The sequence below is a fragment of the Bubalus kerabau genome, chromosome 3 (assembly GCF_029407905.1).
Source record: "Bubalus kerabau isolate K-KA32 ecotype Philippines breed swamp buffalo chromosome 3, PCC_UOA_SB_1v2, whole genome shotgun sequence".
NCBI classification, from domain to species: Eukaryota; Metazoa; Chordata; class Mammalia; order Artiodactyla; family Bovidae; genus Bubalus; species Bubalus kerabau.
In genome coordinates, this window is record NC_073626.1 from 43,323,117 (window position 1) to 43,347,956 (window position 24,840).

General features: G+C 41.3%; 1 protein-coding gene across 4 annotated transcripts in view; it reads left to right on the forward strand.

The window, feature by feature from the left end:
* Positions 1-504: 504 nt before the first annotated feature.
* Positions 505-24,840, forward strand: part of ILRUN (inflammation and lipid regulator with UBA-like and NBR1-like domains) — a 105,676-nt gene continuing 81,340 nt past the window's right edge. For 3 of the 4 annotated variants that reach the window (XM_055571661.1, XM_055571662.1, XM_055571660.1), the window contains exon 1: positions 505-863. In XM_055571661.1, coding sequence (XP_055427636.1) covers positions 706-863 — 158 coding nt within the window. In that variant the 5' untranslated portion in view covers positions 505-705. The remainder of the gene's footprint in view (positions 864-24,840) is intronic. The other variant, XM_055571659.1, reaches the window with a different exon arrangement.

Below are 24,840 nucleotides of genomic sequence, written 5' to 3' on the forward strand. Positions count from 1 at the left end.
AGCTCTAGAAACTTAAGCAAACAAGCCCTTCCAGCGGGAGGGGCAAAGCCCTGGCTGCGAAGAAGAATGGGTCCTGCGTGCAATCTGGTACTTGGATCTCGTCCTGGTCTCTAGTTTCTTTCCCGACTTCAGTTTCCTCACCTCCAAAATACTCGCACAGTCGTAGACCAAGACCCCCCAGCTTTCCCACTGGGCCAGCCAGAGGGTTTAACTCCTCCTCCTCAGGGTAGGGGCGGGCCGAGGAAAAGGTCAGGCCGGGAGTCACCTCCCCGCGCCTCCTGGCCTTCCCCTTCCTCCTTCCTTCCGCCCACCCCCTCGCCCCACTGTGGTGAGGTCACGCGGGGGACGTCACGGGGTTGTGACGCCACTGAGGGCGGGCTTCTGAGAGAGGAAGGGGCGGGGCCTAGGCAGGCGACGCTTGCGCAGTGGGCGCGGCGCGGGAGGAGGCGGAGGCGGCGGCGCAGCTAGAGGCGGCGGCGGCGGCGGAGGCGGCGGCGCCGGGGGGGTGGGAGGGGGGGGAGCGCGAGAGCGAGTGAGCGGCTGAGAGAGTTTACCCCGATGAGGCGGTGAGAGGCCCGGGGCCTACCTCAGCGGAGCGGGCTCGCGGCGCCAGCTAGCAGCGGGCCCCCTCCCGGTCCCCGGGCCCGGCGGCGCGGCGGCTGCTTGGTTGTGAGGAGGCGGGGAAGCGAGTGTCCGGCCCCAGCCATGGAGGGTATGGACGTGGACCTGGACCCCGAGCTGATGCAGAAGTTCAGCTGCCTGGGCACCACGGACAAGGACGTGCTCATCTCCGAGTTTCAGCGGTTGCTCGGCTTCCAGCTCAACCCAGCCGGCTGCGCCTTCTTCCTGGACATGACCAACTGGTGAGCCGGCTCCGCCGCCGCGCCAGCCCCTGGCAGCGGCCTCGGGGCCCCGAGGGGAAGGGAAGGGACACCCGAGCTCGGCGGCAGGGCGGGCCGGGCGGGCTCTGAGGGACACCCCTCTCCAGGGGCGGGGAGGGCGTGTGGGGAGCTCTCGGGGCCTGGGAGGAATTAGGGGCCCGAGCAGGGCTAGAGGGGGACATAGGAGGAGAGTTGGGGGGCCACGGAGGGCTGGAGAGGCGGAAGGGAGGGGGGGGTGGAGCTGGGGCTGAGGTTCCGAGGAGTGTTCTTAGCCGCCGATGACCGTGGGAAGAGAAGGAAAAGGGCTTTAGCATCGAGGAACGGGGTCCACCTGGGAAGAAGGGGGCCGTGGTGTTGGCTAAAAGTAAAGCGGAAAATCCAAACTTGCGGAGTGGAAAAAAAGCTTGGGGTATGGAGTTAGAGGCTGAAGATGACGGGGGTTGAGGGGAAACTCTGGGAGAGAATTGGGTGCTATGGGCAGAACCTGGCGCACGGGTGAGACTTGGGAGTTAAGAACATTTGTGTGCGTCTCTCTTAAAGTGTATGTCTCCATTCGAGAACAGACAGGAAAAAGGGGGAAACTTTACAGGGAAGGACAAGTGAGTAGGGTAAGAAAGAGGACTTTCCGAAGAGCTGTGCCAGGGAAGGGGTGGGATCTACTAATGGAGGAACGGGCGTGCTAGACCCGGGGGGCAGGGTCTGGGGAAAAGTGAAGGAGAGGAGGTTATCCTGCGGGAGGGAACTCTTCTGACGGGATTGGCGCTCTGGGCTCCAGAGTGCGGGAAGGGAGAGGGGCTTATCTCAGAGGCACTTACGGAAAAAAAAAATGCTGGGTTGTTAGCCGTTTGGGAAAATGGAGAACTTGACTTTTTGGCCTGGGGTCTTCTTGTAGAAGTCTGATTTGGGACAGAGGGCCGTGATAACTTCGACTACAAAGGTGTTTCTTGGTTTTGGGTGGAGCACTTACTGTTTCTGGTAAGCAAGGTTTCCCCCTTGTTCTCTGAGGAGGGCTTGTCGAGTTCACTCTAGGTGAGTGATAAAGTGGAGACCATTAGACTTCCTTTGAAAGGATTTCAGGTGAAGCAGCTCATCTTTCTTTGGTCAGAAAGCCATGAGATGATTGCCCTTTGCTCTCTGTGTTGGGCACTCAGTCCCCTGGCATGTGGAATCTTGTTTCTTTTGGCATGACTTATAGAGCCAGGCTTCCCTTTATTCCGTGTCTACTTGATGCCTCAAGCAATGCCAGAAAAAGAGTCTGTAAGCTTTGTCTTTATCGCCTTTCTCATGCAGCCCTATCCTGAGTGGTGCTCATCGTATAAAGGAGAGTTTTGTAGCTGTGGTGGCTCCAGAGGTGATGTGTGAATATTTTTGTGTGTAACATCATTGGTGGTGCCTGTTGTTTTATCTGTAAAGTTGATATAGTAAGAGTGGGGTTGACTTCCCAGATGTTTAGAAGTATTTCTGATCCCCACTTTTATGTCCAACAGGGACTACAGCTTCCAGTCGTTTTCTGAGCACCAGCCTGTGTGTTTAATAGAGAGTGGCAGGGGTTATTGGAAACACTGAGCAGAGGTATTACCCTGGTGAAATTTGGAAGTAAAGCTACGTCTTGAGAAGGGTTGTGCCCTTGCCTGCCTGCTTTCCACCCCCAGGTCCTTTTCTTCCTGTTTACACTAGTTCAGCATAGGAAACTTGGCATATTGTTGCTGCCAGTTTGGTAGAAATCATTATTTCTCCCTACCCTCTTGTGAGTTGTACCATTTAAATCCTGCCCTAATAAGTTTTTAGTTTTTTAGAGTCAGTATTTATTAGTCCAATTATTATGGCTACAAAAACAGTGTAATGAATTTTATATGCTTGAGGTATATGTGTTTAACGTCTAAGATTGTTTTTAAGTGGTGTGAAAGGTGAGGCTCAGTGCAGATAAGAAAAAAAAATTATGGTTGCATTATAAAAATTTTATTTGAATTTTATCTAAAAATTATTAAGCTTAGTGACAGTAGCATGTGTTCTGAAAAGATGTTATCTCTGTGTAAAACAAGGTGTGATACATTTCTGAGCGAAGGAGTGAGCCATTAAAAATGTATTCTGGTTCTAAAGCAGTTAGAAGTCAGTAGCTTCTTAAGAATCCAGACTATGCAGTGATAACTCAGCTGTAAGTACATTACCTATATTTTTTGACTGTGGAAGTCATATGTTATTTATTTTCTTTGATTATAAAGTGAAAAATCTGTGAACTAAAGGAAGTAAGGCTTGTTATTCTTTTTCCAATGAAAGCAGTTAGCTTCATAATCCAGTATTGTGTTTTGATTCCAGTGTTGACCTGGCTAAATTTGTCTTGTTAGATTTTTATTTTAAACAAATACTAATTATAATTAATAAAGTCTAGCTAAAATAAAATACATGAATGCATACTTGGTAAAAATATTTGTGTGTTAAATATCTAAAGTCTAGAAATGTGTTGTTTTTAAGCGTCATTTAGTGTCTGACTTTGAGAACTTTTGAGATAGTCCTGATAACAGGTTGCCAAAACTTCTCTCAAATTGCTGTGGTTAACCTGTTGAGTTTGAGATGAATAACCTCTGACTTCCTAAGTGCCTGTTTTGGGTTGTAATAAATAACCGCCATTCAGTTGTCTAGTGATGGTTTAAAAAAATGTGGTAAAATAAAAATAAAAGTTTTAAAATGAAAGCTTAAAATGAGTCTTTTAAAATGAAACCCTATTTAGAAAGACAATGTATTTGTTTTCAAAGGTAAGAATTTATTTTCTGTTGTTAACCAGCAACTTTTTAAGAAACTGTTGAAAACTGACAAAATTGAATGTTTTGGCCTTATAAATTACCTACCCTGCAAACAGATTTTTTTCGTCTTAGGTTGGATGTGTACTATGTAGGTATTTCTATTTAATTTAGAACCCAGCATTATTTCAGTTTTGTACTGTTTATACCTGAGCTGGCAGCCATGTTGCCAGAGATTGGTGGAACTGCCTCTTAACAAAAGTAGTCAATTTTCAGTTCCTGAGTATCTAAAGTATATAAATGGTATTGTGAAGGAACCCAGTATCTGAAGCCAAACTGAGATGATTTGTATATTAGAATAACTTTCTATAGGTAATGTCTTCTAAAGACAGTATTAGGCTGTGAGTATAGAACTTGGAATTCTGAAACTGGAAGCTGGCTTAAGATTCTCTGGTTCATTCCAGTTTTTCCTGCAAGATTGCATTTAACTCTTCCAGGTAGCTTATTCTTGAATCCTCAAGGGCAGAGATTTGCATGGTACCTTATTATAGTGTTTAATTACCTTGCTAGTTAGAATTATGTCAAAACTAAAACTTTCTTACTGTAATTTTAGCTTTTTTCATTTGTTTGTGTCCCCCTTGGAGATGAATATCCAATAAACACCTTCCTTAAAAGATAAGAAAGCCTCTATTAATACAAATCACTAGAAGTTTTCAACCACACATAATTTAAAAATATTCAATTTAATGGTTTCTCATCCTTTAATGTAATCTGATAGATTTATTTTTTCCCCAACAAAAACCAACAGGATTGAGAGCACAGTTTAATTGTGGTGTGATATACATAATATAAAATTTACCATTTTAAATCAGTTTTAAATGTACAGTTCAGTGCAGCATAAGATTTTAAATTCAGTTGTGTTCCCTCTAAGTCATTTGTGTCTGTTATGTTTTCAAGGTGAGTTAGTCTTTAGCATTTGTGACAAGAGGCGAATAACAATTCTAGGTTAAAAGAGGACATTAACGTGGAAGTTATTTCTCATTATGCGTGCGTGCTAAGTTGCTTCAGTTGTTTTCGACTTTTTGCGACCCCATGGATAGCCCACCGGGCTCCTCCGTCCATAGGATTCTCCAGGCAAGAATCCTGGAGTGGGTTGCCATTTCTACTCCAGGGTATCTTCCCGACGTTGGGATCGAACATGCGTCTCTCGTGTCTCCTGCGTTGGCAGGTAGGTTCTTTACCATTAGGGCCACCTGAGAAAGCCCTATTTCTCATCATAGAGATAAGTTAATTATCTTTGACGAGCATGTAGACAGTGTTGGTTGTTCTGTCCCTCCTGTTCATTTGGCTAGCCTTCCCTGGTGGCCAGTGGTAGACTCCACCTGCCAGTGCAGGAGACGTGGGTTTCATCCCTGGGTCGGAAGGATCCCCTGGAGAAGGAAATGGCAACCTGCTCCAGTATTCTTGCCTGGAAAATCCCATGGACCTAGAGAAGCCTGGCAGACTACAGTCTGTAGGGTCTCACAAGAGCAGGACATGACTTAGCAACTAAATAACAGCATTCATTAGGCTAGTGCTTTGCAGTTTGGGTGTTGCAACATCCTAGGTTACCTACAGGTATCTTCAGGAAGCAGTGTTTGTTTTTTGGAAGACTGCATGCACCCATTATAGATGATGGAACAGATGTTTTTTTAGAAAAATAACTCAGGGAAAAACTTTTTGTTAAATAATGTCCTGTAGACTTTCAACTTTGTCAGAGGTACCGTTCTGGGTAACAGGAAGGTATAACCGCTGTGCAATGAAGTGGAATCAGAACCTAAAGGTGAAAATCAGGTGTACTTCTCTGGTCTCACCATGCCTCCCCTGCCTGATCGAGATCCGTTTCTCAGTCACATGTATGCTAAATGAGTTTCTGATGCACTTGCTGGTGTATACGTATGAATCTAGACGTCCCTTTATGACAGATTAAAACTTGTTAATGATGATTTCCTTTAAAAATGTGTGCCAAGCAGCAGCTTTAGAATCGGTAGGAAGGGTTGCATAACGTGATAGAGTGTTGTCCACGCTGTTTCATTTTTAAGAAGATTGGGAGTTCTTGCTTTGGGCTTTCTTCCCCACTAAAAGGTTGGGACTCTGGGTATACTATAAAATAGTTTGCAAATGGTACATCCAGACTCCTTTTAGTTTTAAAAGGAGGATGGTAAAAGCTACCTTGTTGTCCTGTACTGTTCAGTTACTGTGAGACTTGCATTTCTGATTATATATCAAGTCAGAACTAGTCTCCATTATAGCTAGGGTGGGTGGAGGTGTTTCTTTACCACCTCTTATCTTCCGACTCCCCACTCCAATTTGTTTAGCATATAACAGCAAAAACTCAAGCTGACAGTATTTATTTATTTATTGGCCACATGACTTGGGGGATCTTAGTGCCCTGACCAGGGACTGAATCTGGGCGCCGAGTCCTGACCACTGGACTACCAAAGAATTCCCTCAACCAGACAGTATTTAAACAAATGTATTTTGGATGGACCCCTGGTAGATGGTGTAATACAAAGCAGGAGACAGCCTCTATTATCATTTGCTCTCTAGTAGGGAAAGAACATGCCTGAAACTAAGAGAGAAAAAGCTTGGGGACAATAAGGAAGAAACATTTATATACTGATGCTGAATTAACAGAGGAAAGCTTCAGAACTGGTAGGGATGGACTGAAACAGACTGAACCAGCGATTCACAAATATTGACTGCTCACTATGGGCAGGTTTCTTAGAAGATTTGACGTGGCTGGGGGATTTGAACTGATGGAAAAGTTGTGTCATGTTAGGTTTCCTGAGTGAAACCAGGAAGGAGCAAGTGGAACAGAGCTGTCTGGATGATTGGCTTGGCAAGAATGTGGTTAATGGGATCAGAAGTGAACAAGAGCTGGAGCTTATTTTTATTTTTGCTTTGGAATATTGTTGATTTTTTAAAAATTGCGGTGAAATTGACTTAAAATCGAACCCTGGTAAAGTGAACAATTTGAGTGGCAATTAGTGTCTTCATAGTGTGCAACCATACCTTTATCTAGCTGAAACATTTCCATCACTCCAGAAGGAAACCCCACACCCACTAAGAAGTTGCTTCCTATTCCTTTCTCCACCCAGCCTCTGGCAGTTTGAATTCTTTCTCTATGGATGTACCTATTCTGGATATTTCATATAAATGGAATAAAAATATTTTTCCTTTTTGTCTGTGACTTCTTTCAGACTTTATCTGTGTTGTGTCTAATATCCATCAGTACTTCATTCCTTGTAAGGGCTATGTGGCTTCCCTTGTAGCTCAGTTGGTAAAGAATCTGCCTGAATACAAGAGACCTGGGTTGGGAAGATCCCTTGGAGAAGGAAATGGCAACCCACTCCAGTATTCTTGTCTGGAGAATCCCATGGACAGAGGAGCCTGGCAGGCTACAGTCCATGGGGTTGCAAGAGTCAGACACGACTTAGTAACCAAACCACTAAATGGCTGTGTAATATTCCATTGTATGTGTATAAATGCAGTTTGTCTATTCATCTGTTGGTGGACATTTTGAGCCATTTCCACCTTTTGGCTATTGTGAATAGTACTGCTATGAGTATGAGTTTTGATGTATTTGTTTGAGTACTTGTTTTCAGTCTTTGGGAATATACATAGTTGAATTGCTGGGTGATATGGTAATTCTATGTTTAACTTTTTAAGGAGCCACCAAATTATTTTCCACAGTGGCTGAGTCATTTATTAGGTTGGTGAAAAAGTAATTGGAGTTTCAGACTGTCTAGACTCAAACACATCTTTATTAATCAAAATAGGAACCACTATAATCAACACATTGTTGCCAATGAGAAACAAGTTTGTTTTTAAGTTTGTAACCATCTGAGCTTCAGGATTCAGTGAACTCTTGGAAAGCATTTTCTGCCTCCTGCTGGTTGTTACATTTTCCTTGTAACAAGTGGTAGTCCCTTGGTGAGAGGTTGGTGAGAGGTCAGATGACTGATGAGGCAGAACTTCGTCGCCCAGTTCATTCAGCTTTTGAAGTGTTGGTTGTGTGACCTGTGGTCAGGCGTTGTCATGAAGAATTGGGCCCTTTCTGTTGACGTAAGACTGGCTGTAGGTGTTGCAGTTTTCAGTACATCTCATCCATTGCTGAGCATACGTCTCTACTTCTCAAATGTAATGGTTTTGCCAGGATTCAGAAAGCTGTAGTGGATCAGACTGGCAGCAGACCACCAAGCAGTGACCATGACCTTTTTTTGGTGCAAGTTTGGCTTTGGAGCTTCTTCTCTCTCCCAAGCATGAGCCGATCATCACCAGTTGTATACAATCCACTTAAAAAAATTTTTTTATTTATGTATTTTTTCGCCTGTGCTGGGTCTTCATTGCTGTGTTGGCTCTTCTCTCGTTGTGGCAAGCGGGGGCTTCTCTCTGCTTGTGGTGCAAGGGCTTCTCATTGCGGTGGCTTCTTTTGTTGGGGAGCATGCAATGGCACCCCACTCCAGTACTCTTGCCTGGAAAATCCCATGGACGGAGGAGCCTGGTAGGCTGAGGTCCATGGGGTCGAAAAGAGTCAGACACGACTGCGCGACTTCACTTTCACTTTTCACTTTCATGCATTGGAGAAGGAAATGGCAACCCACTCCAGTGTTCTTGCCTGGAGAATCCCAGGGACGGGGGAGCCTGGTGGGCTGCTGTCTATGGGGTCGCACAGAGTTGGACACGACTGAAGCGACTTAGCAGCAGCAGCAGCAGCAGCAGCAGCAGCAGCAGCAGCATGGACTCTAGGGTACACAGGCTTCAGTGGTTGTGGCCCGTGGGTTCAGTAGCTGGGGCTCCCGGGCTCTAGAGCACGGGCTCAGTGGTTGTGGTGCATAGGCTTAGTTGCTCCCCGACATGTGTGGGATCTTCCTGGACCAGGGATCGAACCTGTGTCTCCTACTTTTGCAGATGGATTCTTTACCACTGAGCCACCAGGGAAGCCCTAGAATTCACTTTTCATCGCACGTCACAATCTGAGAAATGGTTCATTGTTGCATAGAATAAGAGAAGACACTTCAAAACACTGAATTTTTTATTTGGGGCAGCTCAGTTCAGTTTCAATTCAGTCACTCAGTTGTGTCCGACTCCTCACGACCCCATGAATCGCAGCATGCCAGGCCTCCTTGTCCATCACCAACTCCCGGAGTTCACTCAGACTCACGTCCATCGAGTCAGTGATGCCATCCAGCCATCTCATCCTCTGTTGTCCCCTTCTCCTCCTGCCCCCAATCCCTCCCAGCATCAGAGTCTTTTCCAATGAGTCAACTCTTCGCACGAGGTGGCCAAAGTACTGGAGTTTCAGCTTCAGCATCACTCCTTCCAAAGAAATCCCAGGGCTGATCTCCTTCAGAATGGACTGGTTGGATCTCCTTGCAGTCCAAGGGACCCTCAAGAGTCTTCTCCAACACCACAGTTCAAAAGCATCAATTCTTCGGCGCTCAGCCTTCTTCACAGTCCAACTCTCACATCCATACATGACCACAGGAAAAACCATAGTCTTGACTAGATGAACCTTTGCTGGCCAAGTAATGTCTCTCTCTGCTTTTGAATATGCTATCTAGGTTGGTCATAACTTTGCTTCCAAGGAGTAAGCGTCTTTTAATTTCATGGCTGCAGTCACCATCTGCAGTGATTTTGGAGCCCCAGAAAATAAAGTCTGACACTGTTTCCACTGTTTCCCCATCTATTTCCCATGAATTGATGGGACCGGATGCCATGATCTTTGTTTTCTGAATGTTGAGCTTTAAGCCAGCTTTTTCACTCTCCACTTTCACTTTCATCAAGAGGCTTTTGAGTTCCTCTTCACTTTCTGCCATAAGGGTGGTGTCATCTGCATATCTGAGGTTATTGATATTTCCCCAGCAATCTTGGGGCAGCTCAAGGGGCACCCATTTACCCAGCTTTTTCACCTTTTCAATTTGCTTCAAATGCCAAACGACCACGGAATGTTCGACAGCAACTTCTCCTGTAGCTGTTAAGAGAATCAGCTTTGGTCTCTCAGTTGGTCACTGTCAACTTCTGATGGCTGGCCACTGTGCTCCGTGTCTTCAAGGCTCTCCTGTTGCCTTTGCACAACTTCTTAAACCGCCACTGCTCTGTGTGTTTGTTCGCAGTTCCTGGGCCATGTGCACTGTTGATGTTGAGAGTTGTCTCCACTGTTTTATGACCCATATTGAACTTGAATAAGAAAATCACTTGACTTTGCTTTTTGTCTAACATCATTTCCGTAGTCTAAAATAAATGTAAAATAAACAGCAAGTCATTAGCAAGAAAAGTGAAGCGAGAAATGTGCATTAAATATAACCACATTTATTTAAGAATGTATTCCAATATCAAACATCAAAATTCAACAGAGCAAAACCGCAGTTACTTTTGCAGCAATCTGATACATTCCCCTAGCAAGGTTGAGGGTCTGGTCCAGTTTTTCTACAAACTTGCTAACACTTGTATGCCATTTTTATATTTAAGTGAGTCTAAAGAGGTACCTCATTGTGAGATTGATTTGCATTTCTCTGATTACTCATCATATTGAATGTCTTTTTATATGTTTGTTGGCCATTTGTATCTTTATTGGTGAAACATCTGTTCAGGTCCTTTGCTGGTTTTCTAACTGGACTGTCTTTTTATTGTTCGGTTGTAAGAGTTCTTATAGACCCTTATCAGATATGATTTACAAATATTTTCTCCAGTTCTGTGGATTGTCTTTTAAATTTTCTTGTTAATGTCCTTTGGTGCATAAATGTTTTTAATTTTAATGAGGTTGTTTAATTTTTTGTTGCTGCTTGCACTTTTGGTGTTACAGCTAATAATTCATTGCTTATCCAAGATCTTGAAGATTTACCTCTGTTTTTTCCCTAAGAATCTTATGGTTTCAGTTCTTATATTTAGGTCACTGATCTATTTTTAGTTAATTTTTGCATTTTGTTGAGGTAGGAGTCCATCTTTATTCTGTAGTTTAATTTTGTCATATCATATGCTCTGGAACTGGCTTCTCATTGACTCTGCACTAAATATACCCTTTACTTTTATTTAGTATGTACTTTACTATCTTTAGACTTCCCTGGTGGCTCAGACGGTAAAGCGTCTGTCTACAATGCGGGAGACCCGGGTTTGAGCCCTGGGTTGGGAAGATCCCCTGGAGAAGGAAATGGCAATCCACTCCAGTACTATTGCCTGGAAAATCCCATGGACAGAGGACACTGGTAGGCTGCAGTCCATGGAGTCACAAAGAGTCAGACACGACTGAGTGACTTCACATTCATTCACATTCATTCATTTACTATCTTTGCCCGCCACTGAAAATTGGTCAAGAAAAAAGTGTGCACGGTTTTCTGTTTGGGGAAAAAATGTATGCATGTTCTATGGGCACCCAAAACTAAATGTATGTTGAAAAGGTCAAACTGAGTTATTTCCTGTGCCCTCTCCTTCCTGAACACCCCAGATCATTTGCCAAATCCAGTTCATTTCCACTCTGCAGTGCACGTCCCAACTGTCTTTTTTTCCATTCTCCTTGGCATCACTTTAGTTGATAGATTATATTACCACTTTAACAGGGTAACATTGGAATAGTCTCCAAACTGGTGTTTTGCACCAGGCTTTCCTCCTCCAATCCGTTTTGTGGATAACCCAGTGCTAGGTCAGTCTTTCTGAATCACAGCTTTGATCAGGGCCCTTCCTTTCTCAGAAACCTTTGGGCTTGGTTGCCGGCCAGGTAGAGAGCAGAGAACTTTTAGCTTGACTTTCAGGACTCTCCTTAGAGTGATCCAGCCGGCATGTCTTTTGTGATGGATATTCTGCTCCTCTCCTGGTGGGCTGCCGTCTATGGGTTCGCAGAGACTCCGACACGACTGGAGCAACTTAGCAGCAGCAGCAGCAGCTGCCCCTTTCAAGCTGGCCACCTGCTGATTTGCCACACATGCTTTGGCTTTTCCAACTTTTGACTTTTTTCTTCTGCCTAGAATGCTATTGTTTCCTCTTTATACCTCATGAAATCCTTTTTTTTTTTTTAATTGGGACATTAGTTCTTGGTAGTGCTGTCTTCTCTGAACTCCACTCTTGCCTTTTTACTAATATCATGTACAAGTCTTTGCAACACACAGATATCATATATAGCACACACCCTGGAGAGGACCATGTCCCCTTGTAAAAACAGCCTTTGTTTCTCCCTAAGCAGCCGACGCGATGCTGTGTATGTGTAGGTGCTCAATAAATACTTGTTAAAGTACTAATAAATACCTGCCTGAAGGTAGATGAGAGTAAATATTTCGTTTGTATGGAAGTCTTGAAGTCTAGTGCTGTTAGAAGAAACAAGTTCTATAAACTAAGCTTCCTTTCAGGCTTTTTTGTTTGTAGGTTTAATTTGGGCATACAGGACATGAAAGCAAATTAAGATTTAAGTAGCCACAAAAATATCGTTTCTGGAAGAAATTTGAACCCTCTACAGGTTGGTTCCACCATATTATATATCTGCCTTTCCAGGCCTGTCTGCTTGTACTAAATATCCTTTGTAATCAGTTTATTAGAGAATGTTATTCAAAACTAGGTAACATTTGTAGTTATGTAGATATGAATGGGGAAAGTATTCTGTAAACTTTCTAAAGTTCTCTTGGATCTGTGCCATTGTATGTATATTTTCAAAGCTTTTATTTTTAGCTGTGCTCTTTGTTGCAGCGTGCACCAAGCGTCTCATTGTAGTGGCTTCTCTGATTGCAGCCTGAGGGCTCTAGAGCGTGGGTTTCAGGGGTTGCAGTTCCTGGGTTCTAGAGCACAGGCTCAGTACCTAGAGGCACACGGGTCTAGTAATTCCACGCATGTAGGATCTTCCTGGACCAGGGATCGAAGCCATGGCTCCTGCATTCACAGGCAGTTCTTCACCACTGAGCCATCAAAGCCCTTCCATTATGTTTTATTGAGGAAAAACTTAAAAAGCATTATAAGCAGGTAGCAAGCAGGGTGGTGCTGGTGGTGGTTTAGTCGCTCAGTCGTGTCTGACTCTTGCAACGCCATGGACTGTAGCCCGCCAGGCTCCTCTGTCCATGGATTTCCCAGGCAAAAATACTGGAGTAGGTTGCCATTTCCTTCTCCAGGGGATCTTCTTCACCCAGGGATCAAACTGTGTCTCCTGCATTGGCAGGTGGATTCTTTACCACTGATCCACCAGGGAAGTTCATATATTTGTATATACATATAAAAAATTAAATGTGTATAAAAATTTTTAATAGTGGTATTGCTATTTGAATAATTCTTCTTCCTATCCAGAGTAGTGAGTACCATATCTCTTGCACCTCTTTAGCTTCAGTGGGTACTGAATTAGCTGTCAAAGTACTTGGATAGGCTGATCAAATAGATACACTTTTTAAATTGTCAGGGCAATGGTGAAATTAATACATTGTAAACCAACTATAATTCAATAAGAAAAAACACAGTAAAAACCAACAAAAAGCAGCAGCAACAAAAAAACCCCATGCATTGGTGGATTTGGTCTCTTCAAATATAGTAGAATTCCTTCGCTGTATTAACAGATTCTCATCTAGTGATTCCATGTTAAACCTTTGTTTTGGTGTATTAAGAGCAAAATATGTAAGTCAAACATCTAGTAGTGTGCTTGACTGAATTTACTCATGAGGTATTGTCAGAGAACACACTTCATAATTTGAACTTTTTAGGGACCCAAAACTCACCGAAGAGGTTTAGCTCTTTTTTAAAATTTTTATTATTTGTTTTACCTTTGGCTGCTCCCCGGCTTTCTCTAGTCTGGGTGTGCGGGCTTCTTGGGGTGGCTTCTCTTGTTGCGGAGCCTGGGCTCTAGGGCACGAGGGCATCGGGAGTTTTGACTCGCAGGCTCTGGGGCACGAACTCAGCAGCTGGGGCGCATGGGCTTTGTTGTTCTGCAGCACGTGTAATCTTGCCAGAGCAGGATCAAACCGCCTGGCGGGTGGATTCTCAACCACTGAACCACCAGGGAAGTCTGAGACTTAACTCGTTGTTAAGCCATCTTGTGCAAATGACACTAATACATTTTTTTGCTTGGTGGAAGGGTAACTGATTTTGTAAGTGATTTTCTAATGATTTGTTAAAGTTAATGTATGAGAGCAGTAGCAGTTTATTCTAAATATCAAACAGCCCCATTGAATTTACTGTGTACTGGGTTTGAAAAGACTCACTTTAAAAATGAACAGTTGTGTTTTCTTAAAATGTGTGAGCCTGGAGTCTTCAGTGTGTTTCCAGGAGTTGGAACTTGACTTACTGTGCTTGAGGTCAGTGATTCATAGCCTATTGTGCAGCAACAGCTTACTAATGATTGATTGAATGGTACAATCATGTGCTTCTAAATGCTTTTCAGTGTTTTATCTTCTAAAGTAAATTTTGCTTTTTAATTAAAAAAAAAAACTTTGATAACTGGCTTTGAGTAGTGGAAATCATTAGCTGATGGATACAGTTTGCATACAACTGTAACTGGGAACTGCTGCCTTTTTATTTTAAAATTTAATAATAATAATTTTATTATGGCATAAATCTTGTTACATATAAGCTAGAAAGTACCAAAAAGAAAAAAATAAGCCATACTTATAGGACTCAGAAATAAACAGTTCTAACCTTTTGATCTATATCCTTCTAATACTACTGTGTTTGTACCTGTGTTTGCATTACAGAAGTGGAGTATTTGCTATATTCTGGGTATCGTTTTAAGTGATTAAGCTTAATATATAATTTAATGTTCATAAAAATTCTAAGAGGTAAATACTGTTACCCTCATTTTACAGAAAATAAGAGACTGAGTAAGGTTAAAGAGGTTACCTAAAGTTATGTGGGTAATAAATGGTGGGATTAAAATATAAGCAGCCTGGGACCAGACTTCTGTGCTCCTGATTGTTGTGTTTTACACACTATACAGGTTTCTGGGACTGCCATAACAAATTACCGCAAACTAGGTGGCTTAAAACAAATTTATTCTCTTACTCTGGAGGCTGGAAGTCTGAATTTAGGGCATCCCCAGGGTCATGCCCCCTTGAAAGGTTCTTAGGGAAGAATTCTTCTTACCTCTTCTTAGCTTCTGATAGCTCCTGGCATTTCTTGGTATTCCTTGGCTGGTAGTTGCCTCAGTCCCGTTTTTTTCTCAGTAGTCTTATGACCTTTTTCTGTACATGGTAACCCACACCGGTATTCTTACCTGGGAAATCCCATGGACAGAGGAGTCTGGTGGGCTACAGTCCATGGGGTCACAGAAAAGTCAGACACAACTTGGCAACTAAACAAGAAAATCTATTATGATTGCATCTACAAAGATTATGGTTCTGAGAGTCTGGGAGGACATGAATTCAGGGGGATACCCTTCAACCCATATACACACTATTTGTAATCTGTTTTCACTTAAAAACTCTCTTATTATGGGACTTCCCTTGTGGTCCAGTGGCTAAGAATCTGCCTTGCAATACAGGGGATGGGGGTTCAATCTGTGGTCGGGGAACTAAGATCCCCCGTGCCACAGGGCAGCTAAGCCCATTTGCCCAGCTACTGAGCCTGTATACTGCAACTAAGACACAGCACAGCCGAATAAATAAACAAAAAAAGCAGTCAAACAACAGCAACAACAACGTCTTGTGACCATTTCTCCATTCTTAATAAGATTCTACATTTTTTTAAATAGTTTTTTTTATGGGATCATTTTCAACGTCTTTATTGAGTTTGTCTCGATATTGCTTCTGTTTTGGGCTTTTGGCCCCGAGGCAGGTGGAATCTTAGCTCTCCACCGGGGATTGAACCCACACCCCTGCTTTGGAAGACAAAGTCTTAGCCATTGAACTGCCAGAGAAGCCCTTACACTTTTATTTTTAAAGGCTTCACAATATTCCTTTACCTGTATATAGAAACTTGCCCCTGCTCAGTGCTTTAAAAGAAACGTTGACATGTTATTAGTATGGACTTTAGGCCAAGCTGTTTTAGGTCCATCATTCACCTTGGTTGTCAAGACTCTACTGGGAGAGCAGGAGATATTGGTGTACCATTTCATATATAGAGGTCTTATCCCTGTCATGCTTTAAAATACACACACACAGAGGGAATCACACTGTACATAACTGTTCTTAAGTTAGCTTAACTTCACAATGTGTACCATCTTTTTTTTTTTTTTAATGGATGCATGGTATTATTCAGTTGTGGCTGACCACATTTTGTTTAGCTCCTTTCTTATTGATGGACAGGTACTTGGTTTTATAAAGTTACTCTGGTATTAGGTGTCTTGATACAAACTTGCGGATGCAGTCCTTGAAGTGGGATTGCAGGGGTTAGGTGTATGGGCAATTTAAATTTTGATAGGTAGTATCAAATTCACTTCAAGAGTATTGTATCAGTATTTATTTTTACTACATACAAGGAATGCCTGTTTTGCCACCCTCTTAGCAATGGAAGAATAGTGTTTTACCTGTTGCTGGTCTGATAGGATAAATATGTATTCTGGTTAACTTGTATTGCTGTAATTCTGAGTTTGGTGGGACATCTTCCTTTATCCTTATTGGCCATTTGTATTCCCCCCAGCTTGACTGGAACCATTTATACTGTTCTGTGGCTCATGTGTGTTTTCCACCTCAAACAGTTGTTACTGTTTGTGTTTTTTTTTTATTAATTTGTGTGAGCCATTTGCATATTCAGGAAAATAGCTTATTAAATGCTTGCCTTTCCTCCAGTTTGTCTTTTAACATTGTTTATAATTTTTTAAAACCATGTAGCAGGTTTTTTTGGTGAATTTTTATGATGTTGAATCCAGCAGTCTTTTCCTAAGATTTCTGCTTAAAAATCCAACCCCTTACCTAATTGTTATATAATTATTCACATCTGTTTTCTTTATGATTGCATAATTTACTTATAAATCTTCTATACAGCTGAAATTTATTGGACAGTGTGCTGGGGTTGGTATCTAACATGTTTTTCAGATGATTAGGCAGTTTTCCCATTCATTGTGAAATTCACATCTTGCCTGAATGATTTGAAGTGCTGTGCTTATATGTATATTTGGGCTTGGTTTTGAGCTGCTGCTTCTGTTGTATTGGTGTGTATGTCTCATTCCCCAAAGGCAGTCTTTTTAAATTCTTTAAACCGAATTTTGGGTTTTTACCACTCTATTGATTTTTTTGTTTTGACCATTATCTTTTGACTTTTATAGGGAGATGAGAATGTCACTTTGTGAGAGCCAATGTGGTGAAGAGCAAAGTTCAAAGCTTCTACTGTTTACTATCTGTGTGACCTTTGGCAAGTTATTTTATTCTCTCTGTGCCTTGGTTCCTTATATGTAAAGGATAATATCAGTTTATATCTGAGGATTGGATAAATATGTGTAAAGATTTAGAGCTGTACGCAGCACATGGTTATTTTTAGTTACATTAATCCTCTCTGATGCTCCCATTTTAATTATCTAAGTCAGTTTTCAGTGTTTGTTCGTTTTTTTTTTTAACTATTTAAAATCCTCATTGACACTTGAGCCATTAGTGTGTTGGGATTCCTTTTCCTCTTCTGCACAATCTTTTGCTGCCATAAGGGGGATAATTGACTTAATTTTTTGGTTTGCTCCGTCTTAGTTTTAAAATGCTTTATTTATTAAGTTCAGGTATACAGCTCAGTTCAACATCTATACAACGTCTATATACAGGATATACAGAAAATTATATTTTTTTCTGTATAGGAGTCAGATTTTAAAACTGAGTTATCCTCAAACTCTTTCAGTTCAGTCGCTCAAACTCTACCAATTACAAACATCTTCTCAGTAGGTTGAGATGCTTTAGGTGCCCGCTCTCAGTTTTATCTTTGTGAAGAAGTCTCTTGCAGAGTGTTGGCCTACTGCACTGCAGAACTCTTGGTCTGCTGCGTATTCTCCCCCACTTTGTCAGAACCTCAGTTTCCTGGACCCCATTTGTAAACTTCCTATAGAGAGTGCTGCTGCTGCTAAGTCACTTCAGTCGTGTCCAACTCTGTGCGACCCCATAGATGGCAGCCCACCAGGCTCCTCCATCCCTGGGAGTCTCCAGGCAAGAACACTGGAGTGGGTTGCCATTTCCTTCTCCAATGCATGCATGCATGCATGCTAAGTCGCTTCAGTCGTGTTCAACTCTATGCGCCCCTATGGACAGCAGCCCACCAGGCTCCTCTGTCCACGGGATTCTCTAGGCAAGAATACTGGAGTGGGTTGCCATTTCCTTTTCCAATAGAGAATGTAGAGGAGATAAAATTTGACTTTCATATTCTGAAAACTATTTTACTCTGATGTTTAGTTTATACCCCAGGATTGTTTAGGTAGCAACTTGAAGATTAGAAATATTTTTCTCAGACTTTTGAAAGCATTGTTCCTTTATCTTGTGTTTTGCAGTGAAAATGTTGAAATGTGATGCTGACCTGGTGCTTTGTTCTTCGAATTCTGCATTTTCCCTCTTGGAAGCTTTTGGTAACTTAGCTGTGTCCCCAGTGTCCCGAAACTTGACAGTGATGCATTTCAGCCTGTGTTCTCTTACGTCGGGCTTAGTTTTGGGTAGCCCTTTTAGTGTGGAAACTATTCTCTCTTGGAATATCTCTTATTTTTTCTTCTTCCAGTTTTATTGAGATTCGGTTAACATGTTGTTTAGTCGATCAATCGTATCTGACTCTGTTGGATCCCATGGACTGGAGCCTACCAGGCTCCTCCATCCATGGGATTTCTCAGGGAAGAGTACTGGAGTGGGTTGCCATTTCCTTCTCCTGGGGCTCTTCCTGACCCGGTGGATTAAACTCATGTCTCCTGTGTCTCCTGCATTGGCAGGCGGATTCTTTTACCACTGAGCCACCTGGAAAGCCCCTGGCTGACATACAGCACTGTATAAATTTAAGGTTTACAGCATAATGACTTCACTACATACATCATAAAATGATTATCACAGTAAGTTTAGTAAACATCCATCATCTCATATAGATACAAAATTGAAATAGAAAAAAACATTTTTTCATGTGAGATAGCTCTTAGAATTTGCTCTCATGTGTAACATGTGGCAGTGTTGATTATATTTATCATGTTGTACATTACATCCCTGGTACTTATTTATCATATATCTGGAAGTTTGTAGCTTTTGACTGCCTTCATGCAATTCCCGCCTCTGTCTCTGGTAACCAAAAATCTGATCTTTTTAAGGAGTTATGTTTTTGAAGTATGATTGACCTACAGCAACACTAAGTTAGTTCCTGACACACAACATAGTGATTTGATATTTCAGTATATTTTGAAATGATCACCATAGTAAGTCGGGTAAGTGTAGTTATGGTATGTCACTGTACAAAGATGGCCACTCTTGATACTCCTCACGCTGTACATTTCCATAACTGTGACTCATTTTTTTTGCACCTGAAAGTTCCTCTTAATCTCCCTCACGTATTTCTTTGCTCCGCTTAGCTGCTTCTCTCTTGCAACCACCTGTTTGTTCTCTCTGTATTTCTGTATTTTGTTCTGTTTGTCCATTTGTTTTTCTTAGATCTTAGAAATTTTCTTGAATTAATTCTGTGATTTCCTCCTCTTTATTTTCTCTGTTCTCTTTCTTTAGAATGCCTATTTTTCAGATACTGGATTTTTTGGTCTGGTCTTCTGTTTTATTTTATTTTTTTCTTTTCTCTTTTAATGAACTTTTGACAAAATTTTTGCTCTGCTTTCTGAGATCTCCTGAGAGTTGTTTTCTTCAAGTTGCCTTTTGTGTTGACTTGTTTTAGTTTTTTATATTACTTTTTACCTTAAGTACTTGTTTCTTAGCTATCTACTTTTATTTAAGAGTAGGACACAAAAGTAAATTGGAAGTTGTGGGCCAGACTGTAGGGTTTGTTAACTGAGGGCTTAACAGCTCCACCCATTTCCTCCAGGGTGGAGCACTCACCAGCTCCACAGTGTTTAGACTGAATTGGGGATCTGCGGTCTAATGCATAGTTTGGGCAAATAAATGCATTACTTCTGTTTTTATCCATGTTAAAAACCTTCACGTGTAGGGTACTTGGTGCTCTTAGTTTCTCAACCTTTTGGGAATCCTGATCTTAAGTTGGATTGCTTTTCTGCTTGTTGTGACTGCTGACCCAGGAGGAGTCATCTGTTGCAGGTCAGCTAAGTCATTGACCACTTTGCTGCCTGCTTTCTAGCGACCCATGTGTTGCCTCCGCACTTGTTTATTTTGTCCTTGTGATTTTTCTGACTTTTCCCTCCAATTTTTCTTCATTCAGGCTGCTATAACAAAAATATAGACTGTGAGCTGGGAAGTCCAAGATCAGGGTGCCAGAAGATTGGATGTCTGGTGAGGGTCATGGCTTACAGATGGCTTTTCATTGTAACCTCATGTGATGGAAGGGGCAGGGGAGCTCTCTAGGATGTCTTTTACAAGGACACTGATTCCATCCTCTGAGAGGGCTTTACCCTCATGACTGAATCACCTCGCAAAGGCTCCACCTCCTATTACCATCGCATTGGGAGTTAGGGTTTCACAGTGAATTGGGGCGGGGGCAAGGGCACAAGCATTCATTCAGTCTATAGCACAGTACTTAAATTTTAGGAGGCTTTTGGGAGAGAACAGAGGCTAAAGTATGAAGTTTTTAATTGGAAGCTGAAAAGAAGTATTGGATTTGCATCTAAAATTTTTTTATTTTGTTTTTTTATTCTTATGATTCATGTGATTGGATATGCTATAAAGTTTTGGTATACCAGTTGAATAACCGATCAGGTAATGATGTGTATTTAGATAGCGTCCATTCACTAAAATGGGTCTGCTTTTACCTGAAGGATAAAGAACAAACTACAAATGGTTATCACTGACTGTGAGATTGTATAGTTGTTTATCTTCTTTTTTATACTTTAATCCTTTTTCACATTAATTTACAGATTTTCTGTAAAGAAAATGTATTGTGTAATTAGGAAAAATAATACCTAAAAGTAGAGAAAATTTTTAAATCACAGTCTCAGATAAAAACTGGACCTTGGTCCACTGTTTTTTTTTTTTTTTTTTTTTTTAAGCTAACCACTATTTTGAATTTATTTATAAACAGTGGTTTCCATATTAGTTTTTATTTTTGGCTGGGCTGGGGCTTCGTCGCTGCGTGAGGGCTTTCCCTCGTTGCGCGCGAGGTCTTCTCTTGCTGCGGATCGTGGGCCGCAGGGCGAGTGGGCTTAGTAGCTGTGGGCCCAGGTTTAGTTGCCCCGTGGGATGTAGGATTTTCCGGACTGGGGATTGAACTCCTGCGCTGGCAGGCGGATTCTTAACCACTGGGAATCCCTCTACTGTGTTCTTTTATTTAATCCTAATCTTTTCAGAGTTGTGCTCTGCCCTTTTACTTCTTTTGGGAAATCTGCAGTTAAAAACTGATTTTGGGTAAGTGTGTGCTTTGCAGAGTTCATTCTGGTCTACCCCCAGCTTTTTATTTTGAAGACTTTCAGAACTACAGAAAAACTAGCACAACGAATACCTGTGTAATGGCCATTTTACCATGTCTGCTTTATTTTTACAGTATCTTTATTGAATATAACTTACACATCATAAGTTAACCCACTTAAAATAGATAACTGAATGGTTTTTGGTAAGTTTACAGAACTGAGCCACCATCCCTGCAGTCCAGTTGTGTAATATTTTCATCATTTCCATAAAATTTCGTCTACATGTTTATAATTCATCCCCATTCCTACTCCAAGCCTCAGGCAAACACTACTTTTTTTTCTGTCTCTGAATTGTTGCTTTTTCTTTACTTTTCATATGAACGGAATCATATAATAAGTGCTCTTTTGTATGTGGCTTCTTTCACTTAGTGTTGTGTGGTGTTTATCCATGTTTTAGCATGTATCAGTATTTTTATTTATTTTCCATTTTATTATGTTGTAATTTTCCATTGTATTGATATATACCACATTTTGATTATCCATTTACCAGTTGATGGACCTTTGGATCTTTTCTTGCTTCTTGGCAATTATGAATAAAACTGCTATGAACATTGATTTGCAAGACCTTTTTATGTGTGTTTTAATTTCTTCTGGGTAGATACCTAGGAATTAACTGCCATTTTTTTATTGTAAAGTTATGTTTAACTTTTTAAGAAATTCCCAAGTATCTTTTTCCAAAGTAACTATCATTTTACATTCCCACCCGCAATGTATGCGAGTTCTCTCTCTGGATTTTATACTACTTTGCCCCTTGAACCATCTGTGATAAATTGCAGTCATCGCAACATTTCACCCCTTAGTCCTTCGGTAGGTATTTTCTAAGAACAAGGGCATCATGCTGCATATATGCAATGTCATTGTCACTCCCAAAGAATTTAGCCTGGAAATACTAGTGTTTTTCAAATACAGTTCATATCTAGATTTTCCTATTTTTTCCCCAAATGCCCTTTGAAACAATCCAGAATCTTCTCAAGCACCTCGTGTTATGTTAGGTTGTCATGTCTTTAATCTGAAACAGCCCCTCACCTTTACCATTTGCATGTTTTATGACCTTGGGTTTTTGGTGGTGTTTTCTCGGGGCGTGCTGCGCTGGGTCTTTGTTGCTTGTCTGGGCTTTCTCTCGTTGCGCTGAGCGGGGGCTACTCTTTGTTGTGGTGCTCAGGCTTCTAGCGTTAGCCACTTCTGTTGCAGAGCGCAGGCTCTAGAGTGAGGCTCAGTAGTTATGATGCAGCGGCTTAGTTACTCCCCAGCAAGTGGAGTCTTCCCGGACCAGGGATCAAACCCATGTCCTCTTCATTGACAGGCAGTTTCTTATCTACTGCACCACCCAGGAAGTCCAACACTGACATTTTTTAAGAGTTCGGGCCAGTTGTCCTCTCGAGTGTCCCATATTGTTGACTAATCTGTTTCCTCATGGCCAAATTAAGGTTAATAAGCATTCTGTTGTTAGAAATAATAACAGATGATTCTGTGTCTTCTGTTACATCTGCTGTTTGTTCCATTATTGGGCAAAATTTGAGTATTTAGTTATTTAAGACAGTGTATATCTGTTAACTGTCCTTTGTAATTAATAAGTAATCTGTGAGAAACTGTGAGAATATCCCTTTTCCCAGCAATCTTTAGTATCCATTGATGTTTTAGTATCCATTGATGATCCTTGCTTGGGTTGTTTACTGCCAGGTGATTGCAATAAGATAAATTTTCTGAATTTTCAATTCTGTTGTTCCTTCTGTGTATATTAGTTTGCAGTCTTTTCTGAAGATACAGCTTTTTTTTTTTTTTTTTTAAATGTGGTCATTGAGGCCTTTCAGAAATTTAGTGGGAAATGCAGTCTAAGCCTTGTTTCAGAGGTTTGAAGGAAAAGATTGCTTTTTTTAAAAAAACTAACTTATTTTTATTGAAGGACAATTGCTTTACAGAATTTTGTTTTTTTCTGTGAAACCTCAACATGAATCAGCCATAGGTATACGTATATCCCCTCCCTTTTGAACCTCCCTCTCAGTCCCACCCCTCTAGGTTGATGCAGAGCCCTGGTGTGAGTTTCCTGAGCCATACAGCAAATTCCTGTTGACTATCTATTTTACATATGGTAATGTAAGTTTCCATGTTACTCTTTGCATACATCTCACCCTCTCCTCCCCTCTCTCCATGTCTGTTTCCTCCATTGTTGCCCTGTAAATAAATTCTTCAGTACCATTTTTCTAGATTCTGTTAAATGTGCGTTAGAATACGATATTTATCTTTCTCTTTCTGACTCACTTCATTCTGTATAATAGGTTCTAGGTTCATCCACATCATTAGAACTGACTCAGATGCGTCCCTTTTTATGGCTGAGTAATATTCCATTGTGTGTATATACCACAGCTTCTTTATCCATTCATCTGTCGATGGGCATCTAGGTTGCTTCCATGTTCCAGCTATTGTAAATAGTGCTGCAAAGAACAATGGGATACATGTGTCTTTTTCAATTTTGGTTTCCTCAGGGTATATGCCTAGGAGTGGGATTGCTGGGTCATATGGTGATCTTATTCCTAGTTTTTTAAGGAATCTCCATACTGTTTTCCATAGTGGCTGTATCAATTTACATTCCCACCAACAGTGCAAGAGCGTTTCCTTTTTTCTGCACACCCTCTCCAGCATTTATTGCTTGTAGACTTTTTGATGGATGGGCATTCTGGCCGGTGTGAGGTGACATCTCACTGTAGTTTTGATTTGCGTTTCTCTAATAATGAGCAATGTTGAGCATCTTTTCATGTGTTTGTTAGCCATCTGTATGTCTTCTTTGGAGAAATATCTGTTTAGGTCTTTTTCCCACCTTTTGATTGGATTGTTTGTTTTTCTGGCATTGAGTTGTATGAGCTGCTTATATATTTTGGAAATAAATCCTTTGTCAGTTGTTTCAGTTGTTGTTATTTTCTCCCATGCTGAGGGTTGTCTTTTCACCTTGCTTATAGTTTCCTTTGCTGTGCAAAAGCTTTTCAGTTTAATCAGGTCCCACTTGTTTATCTTTGTTTTTATTTCCATTACTCTAAGAGGTGAATCATAGAGAACCTTGCTTTGATTTATGTCATTCAGTGTTCTGCCTGTGTTTTCCTCCAAGAGTTTTATAGTTTCTGGTCTTACATTTCGGTCTTTAATCCATTTTGGGTTTATCTTTGTGTGTGGTGTTAGGAAGTGTTCTCATCTCATTGTTTTACATGTAGCTCTCCAGTTTTCCCAGCACCGTTTATTGAAGAGACTGTCTTTGTCCTAGTGTATATTTTTGCCTCCTTTGTCAAAAAGAAGGGACCCATAGGTGCATGGATTTATTTCTGGGCTTTCTTTCTTGTTCCATTGGTCTATATCTCTGTTTTTATGTCAGTACCGTACTGTCTGGATGACTATAGCTTTGTAGTATAATCTGAAGCCAGGGAGGTTGATTCTTCTTTCCAGCTCCATTCTTCTTTCTCAAGACTGCTTTGGCTATTTGGGGTCTTGTGTTTCCATATGAATTGTGAAATTTTTTGTTCTACTTCTGTGAAAAAATGCCATTGGTAATTTGATAGGATCACATTGAATCTGTAGATTGCATTTGGTAGTATAGTCATTTTCACAGTATTGATTCTTTCTCCCCAGGAATATGGATACTGCTAATTTTTAAATGGGACTTAACCAGAGTTATGAAGGATTTTATGATGAATGAAGCAGATTTTGGTTACTTGTCTCAATAGTGTGGAGCTGAACATATTTACCTTGACCTCAGCTATAGAGGATCCAAAGA